Below are 21,323 nucleotides of genomic sequence, written 5' to 3'. Positions count from 1 at the left end.
TATAGCTATCTGACTCCCTCCTCAGCGGTGGTTAAGAATGTCATCCTGATAGAGCTGAATTAGACTTTCTAAGTTGCGGTAGGGTTACCCTAACCCAGCAGTGACGAAGGCCTCCCATACATTCTAAAAGACAGAGGTGAAGTGCAGGCGGAAGGTGGAGGTGAGGGTTAATTGGAGTGGAATGAACTAGAAGGTAGATAGTGCTATAAAATTCCCATGTTTCTAAATTCCCCTAAAAAGCGAGACGAGCCGACAGTTATCGCATCACTTAGCATCTGAATAGGTCTGAAAAGAGGATGCTAGCTGGAGCGAGGGCACGAACAGAGAGAAGCTAGCGTCATAATCACATTTATTTGAATCCTAGGTAATAGTGTTCTTTTGTGATAGGATAATGAGAAATTATTCAATTAATGGTGATTAAGGATCTGACAATCGTCAAATAGAGGTTGAAAGACCACATTTTGAGCTGTGTTTGTGTGCATGTGTGTGCGTGTGTGTGTGAGAATGTGTGTGTGTGAGAGCGTGTGTGTGTGTGTGAGAGCATGTGTGTGTGTGTGTGAGAGCATGTGTGTGTGTGTGTGAGAGCATGTGTGTGTGTGAGAGCATGTGTGTGTGTGTGTGTGTGTGTGTGTGTGTGTGAGCATGTGTGTGTGTGTTTTCCCACAGATATGCAGCGGCAGTTCAGGATGGTTCCCAGTACTTTGTGCTTCTCATCATCACAGATGGCGTCATCTCAGACATGGCCCAAACCAAGGAGGCCATCGTCAACGTGAGTATCAGACACCAGCAGCACTGCTGAACTCAGAAGTTAGAGAGGTGGCTGAGCGGTTAGGGAGTCGGGCTAGTAATCTGAAGGTTACCGGTTCGATTCCCGGCTCTGCAAAAATGACGTTGTGTCCTTGGGCAAGGCACTTCACCCTACTTGCCTCGGGGGGAATGTCCCTGTACTTACTGTAAGTCGCTCTGGATAAGAGCGTCTGCTAAATGTAAATGTTAGAGTCAACGTACCTTGGTAGTGAAAACACCAATGTCAGGCTAAACATTGGTTTCAAAGTTATGTTTGAAAAAGTCAAAAAAAAGAAAGGCGAGAGAAGGTAGGACAGGATAAAGAGGGAGTGAGAAAAGGAAGAAGATGGAAAAGGAGAAGATTAAATAGGGAGTGAGAGAAGAGGACAAATAAAGAAAGAGCATCGGGGGGTGTAATGAAAGACAAATACAGTTAAATGGAGTGAGGGAGGACATATGTGTGGAGGAGGAATTAAATAGAAAGCGACCAAGTCAACGAAGAGGGGACGTAAAGAGGGCTGAAGTAAAGTGACAGAATGACTTATCGATTTATAATGTCAACTGCCAACTCTTCACATATTGGTCTGACCTTCTAAGTTGACATAGCCATTCTGTCTCTGAGCTGTGGAACAACTGTTCTGGATAGCAGACTGTCATCATGTTTTGTGTCCTCTGTGGGGGCGCCTCATGCAAGCTAGGCCATCCTGAGATGCCAGTGGTGCCACCCAGAGGCACCAGACCACCCAGCAAACTGGATTTAAAGGGAATTTGCGACTGTTAGTCAAACCGTTAGAACAGCCACACCTTCCTTTTAAGATCTTGCCTGCTGCTCTATCTTACCTGGCCTTGGCTCTGCCCTCCTGCCTGGCTCCATCTACCTGACCACGCTGCACCTGCCGTAACTCTGCCTTACCTTATACCCCGCTGCATCTGGCTGTGTTACTGACTACTGTGCTACACTGCTTCTGTTTATTGGACTTTTCTTACTTCATGTAACACATTGGTGGAGGTTGTGTAATGTGCTTTGTAGTGAAAGTGTGCTGGAATGTCTGCACAGTCAAAGTGTTTGTTTTGGAGTGTGTGGACATTTACATGTATGATTGAATTTGTGTAAGCATGTGTTTGTATGTTTATGGATTATGTTTGTGTGTGTGAGCTTCTGTAAGTGTGTGTGTGAGAGAGTGTGTGCACCTTCCCCAGCCCATCCTGTCCCCACAGGAGTTTCAGGAACACTGACCCACTTGTTCTCCTTTCTTCTGCTGCTGTGAGGGTTATGCATCATTTAGTGGAAGAGATGCTCCCTCTAGTAGCTGTTCTTGAGACGATTCTCTCACTTTCTCCTTTTGTCTGTCTCTTTACTTTCTCTTGTTCTCCCTCTCTCATTCTTTCCCTCTCTACAGTGTCTCATTTTTCTTTTCCCTCATTCTTTCCTTTCCATTCATTTTCTTTTCTCTCACTCACTGCTAAAACTCATTCTCTCTGTCTTTGTTTTCTGTCTCTTACTGCACTGTCTCATTTCCCTCTTCCATCTTTCATGTGTTTCTCTCCTTTCCATCCACCCTTCACTTCTTGCTCGTGTTTCTCTTCCCCTTCCCCCTAACCCTACTGCTCTAACTGAACATCCTGCTCTGCCCTAACCCTACTGCTCTAACTGAACATCCTGCTCTGCCCTAACCCTAATCGATCAGATAGATACACCAGGGGATCACATAGAAGACCACTGTATTCAGGAGAGGGTTAGGCTTAGTGATGGGTTGTAGGATGTGACTTCAGTCCAGCGTTACCAAACTAACCAACAGTCTGACGCAGGCACAAGATGCATTGTGGGTTTTGTTTGGTGTGAAAACATGGAGGAAGGCAGTGACAGCATGGAGGAAGGCAGTGACAGCATGGAGGAAGGCAGTGACAGCATGGAGGAAGGCAGTGACAGCATGGAGGAAGGCAGTGACAGCGCTCAGCTAATTTTGTAGCCTTCTAGCGGTCAGAATATATAAATCTGACCATGATCATTTTGGTCACTACAATCATGATCCAAGATGGTGCCGCAGATGGCAGCCATGGCCAGTCGGTGCGATCTGCCAGGATTCCCTTAGTTCTCTGACCAGGGACAAGGTCCTAAACATTAGAGAACCCTAACCCTAACATTAGAGAAACAACTTCAGCCGATCTACTTACCACTTTTCTGCTTCCAATAGTAGAAATAGCTGACATCATTGTCATAGCCACGCTTCTACATGTTTATAATTCGTTTACTGTGTGCACCTGACCACCACAGTACATTCCTTGTTTGTGTGTATTCACTATTCACTATTTAATAGTGAATACACACCCATGTTCTATTACTAAGACACTACTGGCACTAAACTAGGATTTGACACTAACGCAGAACAGAGACTGGCTTTCTCCAAGCCCATTCTTGATTCACTCCTTAATATCTGGGAACCAGTTTAATTAGTATTAAAAAGCCTTCTCTGTACTGACAACAGTCCGCCCTGAGGCCCCACATAAACCATCTGCCTGCTGGAGATAATAGAGCCATAGAAGGTGTAAATACCAAATGAGCGTGGAAGCCCAAGTGGCCACGGGTGATCTTTTATTCTACGTGTCCAGAATATTATGGGATGGTATTTTTCCCCCTTCTTCTTTGGACAGGAGCGGTTTATATCTGGTGTGAGTGCAGTGTGATTACCGTGGCGGTAACTGGTGTTGATTGACGCATTGTTTTGTTTTCTTATTACCGTTCTTCACAGCTGCCAATCACAGTCAGAGAGGGTGGCATAAGTGGGGCAATGATGCGTGGGTTATTTTAGGTGCCGTTTGATGTGTGTGGCGTGTGTGTTTGTATGTATGTACCGGAGTGTGTTTTACGCATTGTGGAGTGGTGTGTGTGTGTGTGCAAGTTTCTTAGTATGCACGTTGGCTCGTGTGTGTGTGTGAGTGAGTGGGAGGACTGACAGGAGCTATGTTGAACACTGATCATTTGGGCACGTCAATCTGTTCCAGCGCAGGCTGAGATGCAGAAGCAGCAAATTAGGTCGGCTGACTTGCTATGTTAAGTCTTGTCCTGGAGATAAAAAGTACTTGTTCAACAAAATGGTCTTCCTGAGAATACATAGCAAAAGGAATCACTTTAGACAGACTAAGTCTGAACAATTACAAAGTGTAAACCTGAAAATGAAGCAAAAAAAAAGCAAGGTTTGGATTTGATGAGGCATTTCCTGCTATTCCCTAACAGACGAACATGCTCATACACACTCAGTCAAACGTGCACACGCACACCTCAACACAAACACTATGACTGGACAACGCACTTTACTTCCAATCACATATACATATCCTCCACCAATGTATTGCATAAAGTAAGAGCACGCCAACAGAGAGAATCGGTCCAGCACACCAGTCAGTAACACACACCTTGTTATATTTGTGTGTTTGCAGTAAACATGCGAACACTTATTGCATGTTTCTTAATGTAAATGTGTCCTTTTTCTGAGTGGGCATAATTGTGCCAATATTTACAGTGAAGGACAGTAGATGCATGGTGTGTGTTGAGAGTGGCTGCAGGGTTCTGGTGTGTGTTGGGAGTGGCTGCAGCGTTCTAGTGTGTGTTGGGAGTGGCTGCAGGGTTCTGGTGTGTGTTGGGAGTGGCTGCAGGGTTCTGGTGTGTGTTGGGAGTGGATGGGAGGGTTCTGGTGTGTGTTGGGAGTGGCTGCAGGGTTCTGGTGTGTGTTGGGAGTGGATGGGAGGGTTCTGGTGTGTGTTGGGAGTGGCTGCAGGGTTCTGGTGTGTGTTGGGAGTGGCTGCAGGGTTCTGGTGTGTGTTGAGAGTGGCTGGGAGGGTTCTGGTGTGTGTTGGGAGTGGCTGCAGGGTTCTGGTGTGTGTTGGGAGTGGCTGCAGGGTTCTGGTGTGTGTTGGGAGTGGCTTGGAGGGTTCTAGTGTGTGTTGGGAGTGGCTGCAGGCTTCTGGTGTGTGTTGAGAATGGCTGCAGGGTTCTGGTGTGTGTTGGGAGTGGCTGGGAGGGTTCTAGTGTGTGTTGGGAGTGGCTAGGAAGGTTCTGGTGTGTGTTGGCAGTGGCTGGGAGGGTTCTGGTGTGTGTTGGGAGTGGCTGCAGGGTTCTGGTGTGTGTTGGGAGTGGCTGGGAGGGTTCTGGTGTGTGTTGGGAGTGGCTGCAGGGTTCTGGTGTGTGTTGGGAGTGGCTGCAGGGTTCTGGTGTGTGTTGGGAGTGGCTGGGAGGGTTCTGGTGTGTGTTGGGAGTGGATGGGAGGGTTCTGGTGTGTGTTGGGAGTGGCTGCAGGGTTCTGGTGTGTGTTGGGAGTGGCTGCAGGGTTCTGGTGTGTGTTGGGAGTGGCTGGGAGGGTTCTGGTGTGTGTTGGGAGTGGCTGCAGGGTTCTGGTGTGTGTTGGGAGTGGCTGGGAGGGTTCTGGTGTGTGTTGGGAGTGGCTGCAGGGTTCTGGTGTGTGTTGAGAGTGGCTGCAGGGTTCTAGTGTGTGTTGGGAGTGGCTGCAGCGTTCTAGTGCGTGTTTGGAGTGGCTGGGAGGGTTCTGGTAAGATGGGCGCCCAAGCTGTGTAGTCGGCCCCACCTTCCTCTCTCTCCACTCCCGACCCACAAAGTCTCCAGTACCCAACATCACACTTTATCAACACCTCTCCTTCCCATCTGGTGACAGAAGTGTTTTTGCTGTTTCCTCTGTACTGTTCAGCAGACACGCGTGTCTGTGAGACACGTGAAGGTCTGGGTCTGTGTCAGGTCAGGTTTTTCAATGTTGTCCTACTACTGTAGATTGTTGTTATTTTTGCACTTGGTTTCTTATTTTACTTCATGACTTTATTAGAAACAATCTGAATAATTAGGTTTAATGTTAAGTAACAAAGATCAGTGCTGGATCAGAACTGGTGCTGGTCTGACCTGGCAGCTCAGGAGACTCCCTCTGGCCTAAAGGCTCTCCGTAAAGAGTCAGGATTTACATACAGGGTTAGGGTTAGGGTTAGCATACAGAGGTTTTTAACATATAAGATGAGCGGGCCGATTGAAAAAGTGCAAAATTGGATTTGGGGTTCAGAATACACCTGGGATCACCTGATCAAGATTGGGTCCTGTTTATTGTCCCCTTTCAGACAGATAAGATGTCAACAGATGCCTGTTAAGGATTCACCAAAACATACAATCTTTCCATCAGCCAATTCTGCAAATTCCCCAAACTATTCTTCCATAGCAGAGGGGTCATTGCTGATAAAGTGCTGCAGATAAATTACCAGAATCCTTCACCATCTCCACTGGATTAAGACCACTTCTGGAACTAGCGATGGTCCAGAAGTGCACTGTGGTCTGGCATGTGTACTTTCTTTAAAAAGTATATATATATATACAATTGATATGTGTGTTTCCCCAAACCCATGTGTGCACCACTTCAACACCCATGTCTGGTACATTGTTAAGATCCGTTTTTATAAAATAAAAGTATAGGAATGAATGTATGTATTAAAGTAGTAGTGTCTCTTCCACAGGGCGCTAAGCTTCCCATGTCCATCATCATCGTGGGAGTGGGGCAGGCTGAGTTTGATGGTAAAGAGGCAACTTCCTAACAACATCTATCAGTTACCCATAACCTTAGCTTTAGTACATATAAACAAGAAATATGATATATTAACTACAGACGACTGTCTATATCCTTATCTACTATATTTTGTTTGTTCCAAACAAATAAGATACTGTTTAGCAACAGCTAACAAAATGTATCCACCAATGTTGATACTCATAATGAGTGAGGTAAGTTAGGTGCTAACCTGGGACCCCTAATAGAAAGCTTTCACATTTTCAATGCCTGAAAATTGATAGTTGGAGTGCAGAATTACCCTACAGTGGGCTGGCTACCCACATTCTCATCATCAACATGAACTCAGACAATTAAATTACTGATACAGGGCCAATGTATTCATACACTCACTCAACTTGGAACAGTTCACAGCCAGGTAGTGCAACCACTCTCCTTTACAGCAATTAGTCAAAGTAAATGTCTTGGAGGAAATTACTATTTGGTTCAACAGAGGGGAGCTGAGTAAGTGGATGTGTGCAGTTTGTTTATGATGGTTTGGGCTAATGCTGGGTTCACAGTACCCTGGATGGATTAGTAACTGGATTATTTTTAGTCATCTGATTGCAAATGTTAGGAGGGAGGATTTTTTACATACAGTATTCTTAGAGGAGAATTAATATTGATTGAACTGCATAACCTGAGGAATGAGTCATTTGGTTCCCATTTGGAGATGAAAAAGTTTAGAGAAAACAAGTACTGTGTCTGTGCCCTCATGAACGCTAATACGTACATGTGTCTGTCTGCTGTGCCGTCTGCAGCCATGGTAGAGCTAGATGGAGATGACATCAGGATTTCCTCCAGAGGAAAGCTGGCAGAGCGAGACATAGTTCAGGTGACCCACATCATTACCTGCAAACTCTATCGATTTATAGTGTACAGACTACAAAACAACTCTCTCATTTAAATTCACACTTATTCCATATGCACAGCATATGGAGTTTTGCTGTTAAATGGTTCAACGTTAAAAAGGTTAACCTGTCTAGTCATAGACCTGTCTTTTTGTGGTGAGAATTCCTAATCTTTGTACTCAACTCTTTCTCTGCCTCTTTCTATATTTCTCTCCCTCTCCTCCACGCTGGCTTCTTTCCTCCCTTGTAGTTTGTCCCGTTCCGAGACTACATGGACCGGACAGGCAACCATGTGTTGAGCATGGCTCGTCTGGCCAAAGATGTGCTAGCAGAGATCCCAGACCAGTTCATCTCCTATATGAAGAGCAGAGGGATCAAGCCCAACCCTGCCCCGCCCCCCTACACGCCCCCAGGACACACCCACCACACACAGATCTGAGCCCCACTTTAACCGAGCACTGATGGGAGATTAGATTTTGGCCAACTTCGGGCAGCCCACTGGGAAACTTCCCATGAATAGATAACAAAGAGGAGTGACATACAAGTGGGAGGAAATGTTTGTGTTAGTACCTCCCAGTGACTCCTCAAGAGGTGGTTTCTCTTTGTCATGGTTTTATCTGTTTCGTTTATTTTCGAAGGAGTGACAGAGACTGTGAGGGAGAGAGGAAAATGCTGTATCAGGTTTTGAATGAACAGTGAACTAGTGAACTAAACATCTTTTTATCAAATTAAGACTGTGACTGTTTCATGTCTGGTGTGAGAGCAGGTCACTTTGAGGTCATGTGGTTGAGACTTGTGCCTGTTTATTGTTATTGTTAAATGTATTAGGACAAGTGCGCCCTCATCCAAACTTTGACCTTGGCTGACCTTGGTGTGGCTTCTCATAGCCTGTTTAAGGTGACATTTTTAGACACCTCTCAATAAATATATTTGTTTTAGGTTTGAGGTTCAAATAATTTTAGTCAGATTCAGTTTAAAGTTTTGCAGTGGGTTAGGATGTCTGGTGTTGAGGTATTTTGGTGGGGGGTCTCATGTGGTGTTGACAGGGATCCACCTCTCGACGTGTGGGTTTATAGAAGCATGTTGGTCATTCAGATGAAGTTAAGGCATCGTATTTATCCTTTAAAAATATCAAAAGTTGCATGTTTATATAATAGATATGTACAAAACATGTTTCTATATGAACCTCCCTGAGAGATTTCTACTACAGAGCTCAGTAATATTTCAACAATTTTGCACTTTTCACAAGATGTGTCTAAAAGCACAAGTAACAGATCACTTTACATCAAAACATTCTTATTGTTTAATATTTACACTGACTTGTTCCTTCCAATTGTCCCCTTTGGTCTAACTATGGTTCCTCATCCCAACTGTTTAAAAAGTAGTGTTTTTAACAATTAATTCTGTGACAAATGTGTTCTTGCTAGAACCAACATTTGCTATTTTTTATTTAAATCTCCACTTTGGCCACTGAGTGACGTTTATTGATCAAGCCAATTTCATGCCACACAAACACGACGCATGGAGCAACAAGGGAAATGCATTGGACACACATGTTGGTCAATACTCTGATTGCTGTTAATGTTACGAATTGGATACTAAATTAAAAGCAATTTACACTTATAAACCCTAAATCACGGTTATGTGATTGACTATGTGGTTCTCCCTGCCAGTCTCCTTTCTATGCAGTTGTGTTTTGACACTCAGCCACTCAATAAGACTGTTTAGAACACTAAACACAACTACTTCATTTTCAGTATATCTGAAAGGATCATTTTAATTGTCTTTTATCCACCAGTTGATTGCTGTACTGCTACCTTAGAAGACAATAATAGTTCTTCAGTTGAACAAAATCATATTAAGATAAGAGGAGACTACATGTCCACGATGTAGCAAAAAGACCGATCTCTTCCATGACAGTGCTCTCTGATACCTAACTCTAACCCTGCTCTCTGGTTCCTCAAGTACCTCTTCCATGACAGTGCTGTCTGATACCTAACTCTAACCCTGCTCTCTGGTTCCTCAAGTACAATGGAAAATGGTACTCTGCCCATGTCAACAAATCACACCCCATGAATAAGACATTTTCAATGAGCAAGTGAGATTATAGGGGCGAAATTGTTGTAAACTGATCATTTTTTTGGTAGGATTTTGTGTATATGGGTGTTACGTAATAAGAGATGATCTGTACAGTGAAACCTACTGATAGATTTTCTCATTAAGAGTTGTGTATACCTGGAGATCTGGAGTGTGTTTATGAGTAATTTACATATTTCTCACAGACAACTTTAAGGGAAGCACTTTATCCCTTTCCGTTAAGAGACATGCTTCAATGGTAAATGTTTTATTTTTGGAGATGATCGTATTACTATACTACAATATCTTTTTTTCTGGAATGTGTAACGATAAGCCATTTATCATGCCGATTATTCCACATCACCTGCCCACGTCACAGTTTAAACTGTCTCTGACATGGTGACGTGGGGATGTAGGGTTGTGTTCGTGAAAAATCATGAAGAATAAAGAGTGTTTGTACTCTGTGCCAACACCTGGAACATAGAGACGATTCCATCTGGATTATGTGCATGTTAGTGCCAAATATGGCAGCAAGAACGGGACTGTTTGCTTTCCCTTCTCTCAAAAAAGGAAAAGGAGATATCACAAAACTGAAGCTGTAGCCAACTAGCATGTTGCATTAATAAGGATGTTTATTTTCACAATGTAACGTCACATTCTGGGACCCTAATGGGCAGGTGAAAAAATATGAAATGAAGGTCTAATAATTTTGCATTCCCTCTTACTTTAAAAAAGTTATTTATAAAAGATGTTTAACAAGACCCGCAACGGTCTCAGCATGATTCTATATCCATGACCAAGCCCAAACGAAATTTGCGAGCGCGGAATTCCGACGAAAACATGCGGAATATCAAATCGAACGTATTGGCCTGAGGCAATTTTTTTAATAAGGTAGTCAACTCATTGTAGCCTATGTGTCGATTATTTAGACATATTTGGCCTGTAGACAGAACCCATTGCCATTAGTGTAGGTAGATCTATGTGATAGCAAGCGAAGGAAGTCAACCCTGAAACGGATACAGTAACGTTCACATTAGACTAGCTGTAGCCAAGATTAAAACGTTAGCCGAAAATCCAAGATTCAGCCCTGAAGAATTGAGACGGAAACACGTATCAAACTAAATTACAGCAAGAGACAGGGCCAGGGAGTTTCCAGGCAATCTTTATGAGGATGGAGGAATCTTGCAATAAAATGATCCAAAAGGTTGAATCTCTTTAAAGCTATATCAACTTCATCTGCAGAATTCCACAGATTTTCATTCTTGAATAACCGCAGATTTTTTTTTTTTTTTTTTTTTTACAAATCAGCAGATTCAGTTTGGGCTTGCCCATGATCTTCGGCAACTGTCACTGTCTACTCACCAACGCTTGGTTCATTCATCCCAGGCCGCGCCCATCAAATCAAGTTTACAAAATCACACATCAGACATTGCATTACTCTTTCTCAATGAATCTTATAACTGGGGATGAGTTTTCTGATAGAATATTTGACTACAGATCAAGATAGAGAAGATTCAATTCCCCATGTAAGTTAGTTTTGATAAAAGTGTCTGCTAAATTAATACATTATTGTTAATGTTACACCCCCTAACACACTGCCTTTTAAAATGTTATGTGGGGCAATGCAAATATATAAGACTTTCACTCTCTTTTGTCCAGCTTCTCATAAGGGTCTTTCTGAGATAAGCATTATTTATTATTATGGAGTAATACTTAATAATAGTATTGACAATATAATTAATATTGAGTAATACTCAACATAGGGATCTCCAGACAAAGGCACCATAAGGTGATGTCATTGTCCAGGTTCCATCTCTGCCCCTCGGCTGAAGATCATGCATTGATCCTGGCTTTGCACTCCACCGTCCACATGGAAGGGTTGGAACAAACACCAACAACTCTAAGCTTTCCAACGGTATTACTGGAAAAACTAGCAACCTAGAAAAGGCTAGCAATGTAAGATTATTATAATGATATAGAAATACACAGATCTATGATTTGTTTCATATCTGAAATGTAATTCAATTATCAATATACGATAATATTTTATTTGTTTGAAGCAACTCATCATTTATCGTTTCCTTTACATTCTGGTTCCCAATATTCACCCATTCATCTGTGAGAGGGTGACTAAATATTCTCCCATTCATCTGTGAGAAGGTGACTAAATATTCACCTATTCGTCTGTGAGAGGGTGACTAAATATTCACCCATTCATCTGTGAGAAGGTGACTAAATATTCACCTATTCATCTGTGAGAGGGTGACTAAATATTCACCCATTCATATGTGAGAGGGTGACTAAATATTCACCCATTCATCTGTGAGAAGGTGACTAAATATTCACCCATTCATCTGTGAGAAGGTGACTAAATAATCACCCATTCTTCTGTGAGAGGGTGACTAACATGATATGGCAATGACACGATCGACACGCTTTTTGGACCAGTTCTTCTCCTCCCCAGCTGCATCAGTCACACTAACCCTACAGCCATCTGCATCAGGCCATCTGCATGCTTCCCTTTAGTTATCTTTTTTTTTTTACAAGTTTTTATTGTACATGATTGTTGTCATACGGTGGGTTGTGAAATGCTTTGTATTAGATTGCCTTAAATTAAAATGAATGACTACTTTTATAAACATTGTTGATTTATACTTTTGTGGCAATAATGAGGATGATGGGGGCAAAGGTGATAGTGATGAATCACCCAGAGGGAAAGACAGACATGATGACACAAAGGTCTTCCTTGGTGAGGTACATTTGTGTTCCTACACTACAGAACCCCGTAGATATATAGATGATAAAGTAAAAAAACAAAATAACAAAGTACTGTTACATATTTGATATTTAGATAATTAGCAGTGGACAAAAATTATCTACCTTTCATTATCTTATTGGAATATTTGTAAGATTTATTATTTATTGAATGTAACCAACTATATTTCTACTGAACTTTAAAACCAAGAACATTCCTCAAAGTTTTTGCTAAACTTCAGATCGTCTGATGTGTTGCCTCCATCGTCTGTCAAAGCAAACACAGACTTGATTATTTTTGTTTCTATTGAAGTGTTACCTGACATATACCAGCGCTGGAAAATCACCTTTGACCTGCATGTGGCAGCTCCTGACCAGTGGAACTATGCTTGTCTTAATGTGAAGCTTCTCTGCACGCCAGCATTGATACCAACACCATACCAACACCATCAAAATAGATCATGCACTGACAACCCATGCCATGGTCGGCTTTTATCAGACTTTTACTTTCAAATCAAATCAAATTTATTTGTATAGCCCTTTTTACACGCAAGCATGTCACAGAGGGCTTCACATATGCCCATAGAACTTTGTCATGAACTGCACTGTTAATCGAGGACATACACAGTAGGGCATTTCTATGTGACATATACTATACATTTGACTTTGACTTATTTGTGATAGTGACTGGGTTCGTTTTAGTGATATTGCATGTTCAAGATTGCTTTTGGTTGTGGAAGGTGAGAGGACAGGAGGTTTCCAGAAAGATTTGACCTCTAAATAAAGCAAAGCTGTGCTGCTGGGTTTTATTTCAATCCTTTCCTGTCACCTTGTTGCATTTATTGTCCTGCCTGTCATTTCAATTTCCTCCCAACAAATATCCAACACATATCCAAACTTCCCAACAAGGAGGGACCGAGTTAGATGTTTACATGGGCGGATCTACAGGGGGGCAAGGGGGGGCAGCAGCCCCTCCACTCTAGAGCCTTTCCCCCCCAGCTGCCCCCCTAACTTTTGTGATTCAAAAACTGTACTTGTAAAAACAAGTCGCCATTATGTCCACAAGCTTCTCAAAACATTGAACTGAACAATACATTTACCAAAAGTGAACAATCATTGGGTGTGCTCAAGCCTTCGGCGAGAGCACAACCTTTGTTCTCTCACATATATATTATTATTGGGTGTGCTCAAGCCTTCGGCGAGAGCACAACCTTTGTTCTCTCACATATATATTTATTATTATTATTTATTTTTGCCCCCCTAAATCTTTGTCAATATTTGGCCTACATAGACAACCTAGGTGTCAAAAGTTTCGTCTTGGTAGCGATTGAGTTGCTTGTATTTTTATTTACGTTCCGTTGCATGGTTTAAGTGGAAATTAAGTTTTTGTGGCGAAAAGTGAAGCTAACGGTGGCTAATTTGCTAGCCACAGTCACTGACGTTACTAACGTCACTACGTCACTAACGTCACGAAAACTCGCGTGACTACCTCTAGCAGAACATTAGTTTAGCAGCTCGTTAACTTCTGGGAGATAGCTAAGCTAACTGCTTTACTGCAAGGCAGCTGCAGAAAAGCCACAAGCAAAGAGGCCAGGGTGATAAGTATTTACTAATTTTACATTGTGATATGACACACAATTGTGACGTGTAATGTACAATATAAGCTGATTTTATTAAGGAAGTACATCTACTTTCGGAAACAGTAGTCTACTATGTCACTGAAGTATTAGCATCATGACATTAGCCTCTGTTGCCCGGGCAACACATACTACAGTGGTCTATGATGCATCTGTTTTCAATCGTTAAAATAAACATTCCTCACAAATACATTTTCGTTGTAGGATTTATTATGACATTACAAGTAAACGATTTGTGGGTGAAATTATAATTACCTGTGGTTTCAAACCAGTGTTGCTCACTGCAACGCTGTAGCCTACCCGAGACACTACAAAAACATCTACACAGCTGTAGGAAGTCAAACGGTGACAGAACATGTTCGGCACTCCCCTTACTTAAACCAAAAGTATATCTAACTACTAACCTTAACTTCATTGCCACAGCCTAAACTTTGTCAATCTGTTCATGAAAATTATTAATTTCAGCCTAAACCGTACAACGGAACGTTAAATCCAATTCAACCAACGCAATCGCTACCAAGACGAACGAACACAGGAGTAGTCTAGTACTGTACCGTAGTACCGGGGCAGCTTCTCAACACAGGGCTATATCGCACTTGGCGTTGTTACTGACAATGATCGCTACCACTGAGCTTTTTATGAAAGCGATTTTCCACTAAATAAATGTCAAGCTTATTTACGTTTTTGGGGGCATATTTTCAGTTAGCAGATGGTACTGTTTGAATCGCGATTCCATCTTCTACTGCCGGTAACGTCGTAGAATAATCTTCAAAGGGGGTTCTTTATTCATGAATGAATGCAATATGAGTAGACTAAATTCCTTAAAATATCACGAGAAGGGAAAAACTTAAAAGGACGTTTAAATCATAGAGATTAGGTCAATTTTTACACCGGTCTGCCAAATGTATTCGTTTTGATTCAACGATGAGGCTGCCTCTTGCAGGGGAAATGAGAAGACATCTATTTCATTCTACACTTCACTCGTATTTTCAGTTGTAAATGAGCAGCAAAAAAAAAGCTTTTAAATCTATGTAATCTTTATAAATAATAAGTATGCATTTTTATATAAAATATACAGAAATATCAGTTGTAAAAATGTCATTCAAAAACGGACCCCTGTGCAACCGACGCAAGCAAGCACACCCTACAATTTCCCCAGAAATTGTACCCTCTCTAGTTTATTTTATTTTAAATGTATTCTTAGCCCCCTGCCCCTCAAATAGCTACGTCCCTGCATCAGACGTGCAGAGTGGCGTTCACACAGTCTGGCTCGCACACAGCGAGTCTGCTGTGGTGCGGTGGCACTGCAGCCCGGCAAAGACTGGAGCAACTGCCCCCGAGCCTCTGAAGGTAAAGTCAGTTTCCCCAGGTGAAGTTTAAACAAACAATAACTACCGTAGTTTAAAAGTGTTTTTGTGTTTGTTTTGTTAAAGCCGTTCACATATAGGGATCTTGCCACCCCTTTGCCATCCCATGTAACATTTCTAGATCCCCCACTGGATGTTTACATTTCTAGATCCCCCACTGGATGTTTACATTTCTAGATCCCCCACTGGATGTTTACATTTCTAGATCCCCCACTGGATGTTTACATTTCTAGATCCCCCACTGGATGTTTACATTTCTAGATCCCCCACTGGATGTTTACATTTCTAGATCCCCCACTGGATGTTTACATTTCTAGATCCCCACTGGATGTTTACATTTCTAGATCCCCCACTGGATGTTTACATTTCTTCTTAAGCCTTGCGGTGGCTATGTCCAAACAAGCACATTATACCAGGGGCGTTGTAGACATAAAGCTCTACTGGGGCACAGGCCCCTATTCATATCCCTTTTTATTCTTCCAAGCTTGCTGCGCACAATTCACACTACTACTACTAGGCTATAGAAACTCCCCTTGCTTAACCCACTATACGACAGTTCAGGGACGCACGTTTGATATCAGCTTTGGCAGGGACATCAATAGGTAATGCGGGCGCACAAAACTTGTTTGCATTAATTTGAGCACAAATACTGAGCTTCTTCATGTAATATTGTTTTTATGTTTTAGTCAAAATAAGATGATCGGTAGGCCTATCATTTAGAAACTTTCTTTAGTTTTGTAATGTTTTCTTAGCCTACCTCAATTCTGACTTGTGTGCCGAGTCCGACACCTGGACTTCTGTGTGCGTGCTGCAGCGGCTATTTGGCAAGCTCAGAAGAGGTTGGTTTGTGTTTTCAGTTTAACTGCTTTGATTTTACAAGCGTTGATTGGGATACTGCGTTTATTTTTTCCGGGATTATCAATCTAAATGAATGTTCTGCAATGTTATGTATGTCTGTCACGCGCAATTGCTTTGAGACCTAGCAAAGTAATAACCTAGTCCTAACCAGACCCTTGTACATTTCACTTGTACAGAGGGTCTGGCATCGCTCCATTGACAAGCGTTAACTTCCTTGAAGGCAGGTACTCTGTTGAAGTTTAAAACTATTGGATCTGCCCAGAGCCACTCTGATCTGCCATAACCAATCGCTAGCGTCGCCTTAGCCAACTCCTTCACCACTACTGTAACGGAGCTAGCTGCCGTAGCTGGAAAATCAAACTTTCCCCGAACCCCGTGGAGAGGAGGGCCACAACATCATGGCCACCAACAAAACTTAGCAAAGATTGTTCTTGCTCCGGCTTTAACTTTTGGATATTCGGCAGCGTTGCCACAACGGACCGAATGAATGGCTTCGCTCGCATCTTTCTCCGCTGCCATTACTGAGCTACAACTCAAACTAGCACACGACATCAACGTCATCGTTCTCAGCCACTCCCTCTGTTCGCTGATTGGCCCTACAATTTTTGTTGAGAAAACCGACTCATGTACACTAGTACAGAAGCAATATCTAAATTGAGCGGAAGTACGTAGGAGGGCAGAGCCAGGCTAGCAAAGTAACCCATCCTGTGGGGGAATCAGTTTCACATTGACTAATTTAGTGGCTAAATACCTATCTTGTTTTGAAGAGTTACGGCAACTTATATTTTACAATTACGGCAACTTATATTTTATTGTATATTATATTTAATTCTAATTCCACTTAGTACTGCTAGTTTATGTACCGTTAGTATAGATAGTCCACATTTTTGAATTTGAGGTTCCTATATGTTTATTGTATGCACCTTCCTGCCAAAGCAAATTCCTTGTCTGTGCAAACTTTCATGGCGAATAAATCCCATTCTGATTCTGACACATGCAACGTCATGTAAATAACTAAATGTTATGTATGACTTTAGTGTGATTGTCATGACAATCACACTAAAGAAACTCAGGGACAGCTGGCTGTTACCACAATAAGACATTTTCCCACATTTCCCAACTCTGAGGGAAATGTGGGAAAATGTCTTATTTGAAATCAAACAGTACCATCTTCTGGTCACATCATGGGTTTACAGTAAGGTTGCACAATGAATCACATTCTTATTAAAATCTCAATTTTCAAACCGCAATTCCACAATTATTGCAGTTGTCACGCAACTGGGATAAGCTTGACACAATCCAAATAGTTTCAGGGGTCTCTTCCAAGCTATAGCTAGCAAGAGCAAGCTATGACTGTTTTAGCACACAGAAACATATACTTTTATCGAAATATCTACCTATTTAGTTTGCTTAGAATTTGTTGCTTAAGGCTTTTTTTATAGTAAGAAGTTACATATGAAAAATGGAGTACATGATTTAACGCATAGTCTTCGGCTAGTTGCATCAAGACATCGTCTTCCATCGCCAGCTGCATCAATACAGGTATGTGTATGTTCCTAGCTGCATCAGGACAGGTATGTTGCTAGCTGCCTCAATACAGGTATGTGTATGTTGCTAGCTGCATCAGGACAGATATGTGTATGTTGCTAGCTGCATCAGGACAGGTATGTGTAGGTTGCCAGCTGCATCAGGATAGGTATGTGTATGTTGCTAGCTGCATCAGGACAGGTATGTGTATGTTGCTAGCTGCATCAGGACAGGTATGTGTATGTTGCCAGCTGCATCAGGACAGGTATGTGTATGTTGCTAGCTGCATCAGGACAGGTATGTGTATGTTGCTAGCTGCATCAGGACAGGTATGTGTATGTTGCCAGCTGCATCAGGACAGGTATGTGTATGTTGCTAGCTGCATCAGGACAGGTATGTGTATGTTGCCAGCTGCATCAGGACAGGTATGTGTATGTTGCTAGCTGCATCAGGACAGGTATGTGTATGTTGCCAGCTGCATCAGGACAGGTATGTGTATGTTGCCAGCTGCATCAGGACAGGTATGTGTATGTTGCCAGCTGCATCAGGACAGGTATGTGTATGTTGCCAGCTGCATCAGGACAGGTATGTGTATGTTGCTAGCTGCATCAGGACAGGTATGTGTATGTTGCTAGCTGCATCAGGACAGGTATGTGTATGTTGCCAGCTGCATCAGGACAGGTATGTGTATGTTGCCAGCTGCATCAGGACAGGTATGTGTATGTTGCCAGCTGCATCAGGACAGGTATGTGTATGTTGCTAGCTGCATCAGGACAGGTATGTGTATGTTGCTAGCTGCATCAGGACAGGTATGTGGGGACATGTAATGATGACTCCCATCCTTTGCACAAAGAATTTCAACTTCTTCCTTGTGGACGAAGGTTTACTCGTTTATGTGTGTGTGTTTATCTTGCCTGAATGAGATAAAACATTTACACTTTTTGAAAACAGTTTAATAAAACATTCAGTAGGGTTGACAGGGCTGACAGTGTGCAACCCTGATGGTTCCCCTCAGCCATCACTAAATACAGCTCTTTCAAAACAACTGAAATGGAATGGATTTTTTTTGTTTATCAGCTGAAATCTTGCCAGCATACTACAAATGATGTTGTTTTAGGATATAGATATTGCAGGGAAAATACTTACAAGCTTAACATGAAATATTCTGTGATTTACTTTTATGAAATGGCTTTTTGAAAAGTGTCCAAGTGCCAGTTGGTACACTGAGTTCCATATTCTTTGTCCTTGTTATAAAACAACCTTAGTGACACAGGAGGGGTAAATAGGACTTGTGCACACATCCAACCCATACACAAGTTGTAAAAACTCTGTAAACACCCTGGCAGGCACGTCTGGGCGCACCAAATCACATACTGCCAGATCTCAGGACTCTGGTACGACGTTAATCCAACACACTAACCGCATGTTTGTAAATGTCAAGACAAAGACTGTAAAACACGCTGGAATCCTGCCAATATTAGGCCTGAACATAGATACACATTCAGTTCAGCTACACAACACCCAGACCTGCAGCTATCCCTCGTCACTCACCAGCCTGTTCAGTAGGTTCCTGTGAGCATGCAGGATGGATACAGGTAGGTTCTTAGTACGGGATGTAACTCTTTCATTCCAGTGCCAGTATGTTGTAGTCAAAGGTCCAAAATAAATAATCAATAAATAGACACGTTTACAAACATTTAAAAAATCTGATTTGGTTGCTCATTTCTTCAAACCTGGAATCTATAGACGCCAACTGAAAATGATGGTCAAAGGTGGATGTCAAAAAGGAACACAAGGTTGTGAGTTGAACACCAGAAGAGAACACTTCTCACTTCACAGTCTGGGGAAAACGCATGACCAGGCCCAAGTCCAGTCCTACACTCTAGGCAACACACTGGAGGACACTCAGGCCGTACTCTGAACCCAAACTCTGATGGAGGAAGAGATTACAGGACGCCTTCACCACAGGACATGTAGGGGACAGGGTGAGGGTTAGAGGTCAGGCTGCACGTAGGGCCCGGGTCACAGACCTACCAAGGTGAAGGGTGGGTGAGGCTCAGGGGATCCCGTCCTTCCTCTGGCAGCACTGCGAGGGGGGCACGCCCCAGTCGTACACATAGGAGAGCCTGAGCTTGACCTCCTCCCTGCAGAGACGGCCATCCCTCTGCAGGGTCTGATGCTTCTCCAGCATGTCCTCCAGACTCTGCTTGTGAGTCACCAGGTACTTGTTGCTGCAGCCGCGGGACTTGTACTCTGTGTCAAAACGAGGGTCGTGGGTCCGCCGCACATCCACGGGGGCGAGCCATACCCCCAGAGACACGTCCTCGCTCTGCCAGATCTTCAGGTAGGCGGCGTTGATGCGGACGTAGTGGACCAGGTCGGCCGACAGCAGGTACCCTCCGCCCAGTGCGTACGGCAGGTAGAAGTCACACAGCTCCCAGGCGCTCTCACGCCACTTTCCCGCCGTCTTGACGCGGCCGCGACCGGAGAAGAAGCCCCAGTACAGCCTGCTGGGCTCCCGGCCCTTCAGCTCCTCCTTCAGCAGATCCAGGCGGGCGAAGGTGTCGTCGTCCGCCTTCAGGACGAACCTGAAGTCCACGTGGTGGTCGAGCCAGGAGTACATGTGCAGCAGCTTGAGGGTGAGGTTCTCGTACGAGTCTCTCAGCTCCGGCAGCAGCAGCAGGTCCTTGTGTCGGCCCTGCTCCGTGTTCAGGTTCTGCAGCTCTTCTGCAGACAGGCCCTCAGTTCCCACCACAAACATGGCCAGAACCTCCGAGTCGTGTCTGGACAGCCAGGTGCTGCGGATAATGCTCCTGCGCTCTGTGTACTTGGGCCCGGTGGTGATGAGAACCACCAGGAAGGCAGACAGATCTTTGGGGCGCGAGGGAGGGTCAGGGTTGTCCGGGCGCGGCTGCAGGGCACTGTGGGCATGGGGGGCCAGCCCGGGGGAGTCCGCCTGCCCCCGTTTTAGGGTCTCTGAGGTGCACTTGGCAAGGAAGAGGAGGACCACGGCAAACATGCACAGACCTCCGATGGCGAGGGCCGTCTTGTGGCGACACACGAGGCGTAGCAGGTTCATGGTGCTGAGGCGGAGGTAGGGAGACGGTTAGTTATTCTCTAAACGCCTACACATTCATTCGGAAGTAATTATGATAGCCATGCCACAAACAGTCTGCACAGGAGCTGCATTGGAGCTGATGCTTTGCATTTCATATGATTAGTAGCGTTAACTAGCCAGACAGCGTGCAGTAACACTGTGTTACGTTCAACTGTATCTCCCAGAAAATCTGTCTGTTGTCGTGGAGTAAGTGGGCTAAAATAAACGCTTGTGTACAGTAATTGTATTAGCAAGGTAGAACATTAGCTAGCAACTAGTAGCACGCATCTCACAGCTTCTTCAGACAACATAAATCACAATACAGTACCTTACAATGTCACACAACGCGAGATGGATGTTCAAAGCACTAATAACGTTACCTGGTCATTGACTGCTATTTGCTGATAGCTAATCGCTAGTATGCGACGTTGCTAGCGGGTCTGGTTAAAAGCTATCGAGGAACTAGGCTATCCCGCAATGCTCTCTTAGCGAGCTGTCTACTATACAAGCTGAACAAACTCAGACTTATTGATTGTGGGTTTTCCTCCACGCTTCTTGGGGGCTCTGTATTAATACACACTTGCGTGTTTTTGCAAGTTCAGATAAATAGCTATCAGGATTCATTTTTGTTCCCCACAAGCAGTTAACACTGACAGAAGGACGAGGCAGCAGGTGATGACGCAGGCAGTTATTGACTGGCCATTTTGCGCCACCTAGTGGATTATCTCCATAGATATATATCTATGATTATCTCTAGCTAGATTAGCTGCTTTGTCTAT

The 21,323-nt window shown here is 43.5% G+C and overlaps 2 protein-coding genes and 1 long non-coding RNA gene across 5 annotated transcripts in view; 2 read left to right on the top strand and 1 right to left on the bottom strand.

Annotated features, from left to right (window-relative positions):
• cpne5b (copine Vb) overlaps positions 1 to 10,138 on the top strand; it is a 122,106-nt gene extending 111,968 nt beyond the window's left edge. For both annotated transcript variants that reach the window (XM_062474017.1, XM_062474016.1), the window contains 4 exons: positions 667 to 769; positions 6,292 to 6,349; positions 7,139 to 7,212; positions 7,479 to 10,138. In XM_062474017.1, coding sequence (XP_062330001.1) covers positions 667 to 769; positions 6,292 to 6,349; positions 7,139 to 7,212; positions 7,479 to 7,667 — 424 coding nt within the window. In that variant the 3' untranslated portion in view covers positions 7,668 to 10,138. The remainder of the gene's footprint in view (positions 1 to 666; positions 770 to 6,291; positions 6,350 to 7,138; positions 7,213 to 7,478) is intronic.
• Positions 10,139 to 10,366: 228 nt separating this feature from the next.
• On the top strand, positions 10,367 to 12,160 carry LOC134035309 (uncharacterized). The gene is made up of 2 exons (XR_009932353.1): positions 10,367 to 11,600; positions 11,669 to 12,160. It is a non-coding gene; the product is annotated as an uncharacterized LOC134035309 (long non-coding RNA).
• A 6,208-nt stretch (positions 12,161 to 18,368) lies between these two features.
• b3galt6 (UDP-Gal:betaGal beta 1,3-galactosyltransferase polypeptide 6) lies at positions 18,369 to 21,212 on the bottom strand. 2 transcript variants are annotated; one of them, XM_062474004.1, is made up of 2 exons: positions 20,873 to 21,212; positions 18,369 to 20,530 (listed from the first exon to the last, which is right to left on the bottom strand). In XM_062474004.1, exon 2 carries the CDS (start codon positions 20,524 to 20,526, stop codon positions 19,504 to 19,506), a length of 1,023 nt encoding a protein of 340 aa, XP_062329988.1. In that variant the 5' UTR covers positions 20,527 to 20,530; positions 20,873 to 21,212; the 3' UTR covers positions 18,369 to 19,503. The 2 variants fall into 2 exon arrangements, with proteins under 2 accessions (XP_062329988.1, XP_062329987.1); XM_062474003.1 differs by having other exon boundaries at positions 20,925 to 21,212.
• Between the last annotated feature and the right edge of the window lie 111 nt (positions 21,213 to 21,323).

Source organism: Osmerus eperlanus, chromosome 1 (genome assembly GCF_963692335.1).
Source record: "Osmerus eperlanus chromosome 1, fOsmEpe2.1, whole genome shotgun sequence".
Lineage (NCBI taxonomy): Eukaryota > Metazoa > Chordata > Actinopteri > Osmeriformes > Osmeridae > Osmerus > Osmerus eperlanus.
This window is presented reverse-complemented; position numbering and strand designations above follow the sequence as displayed.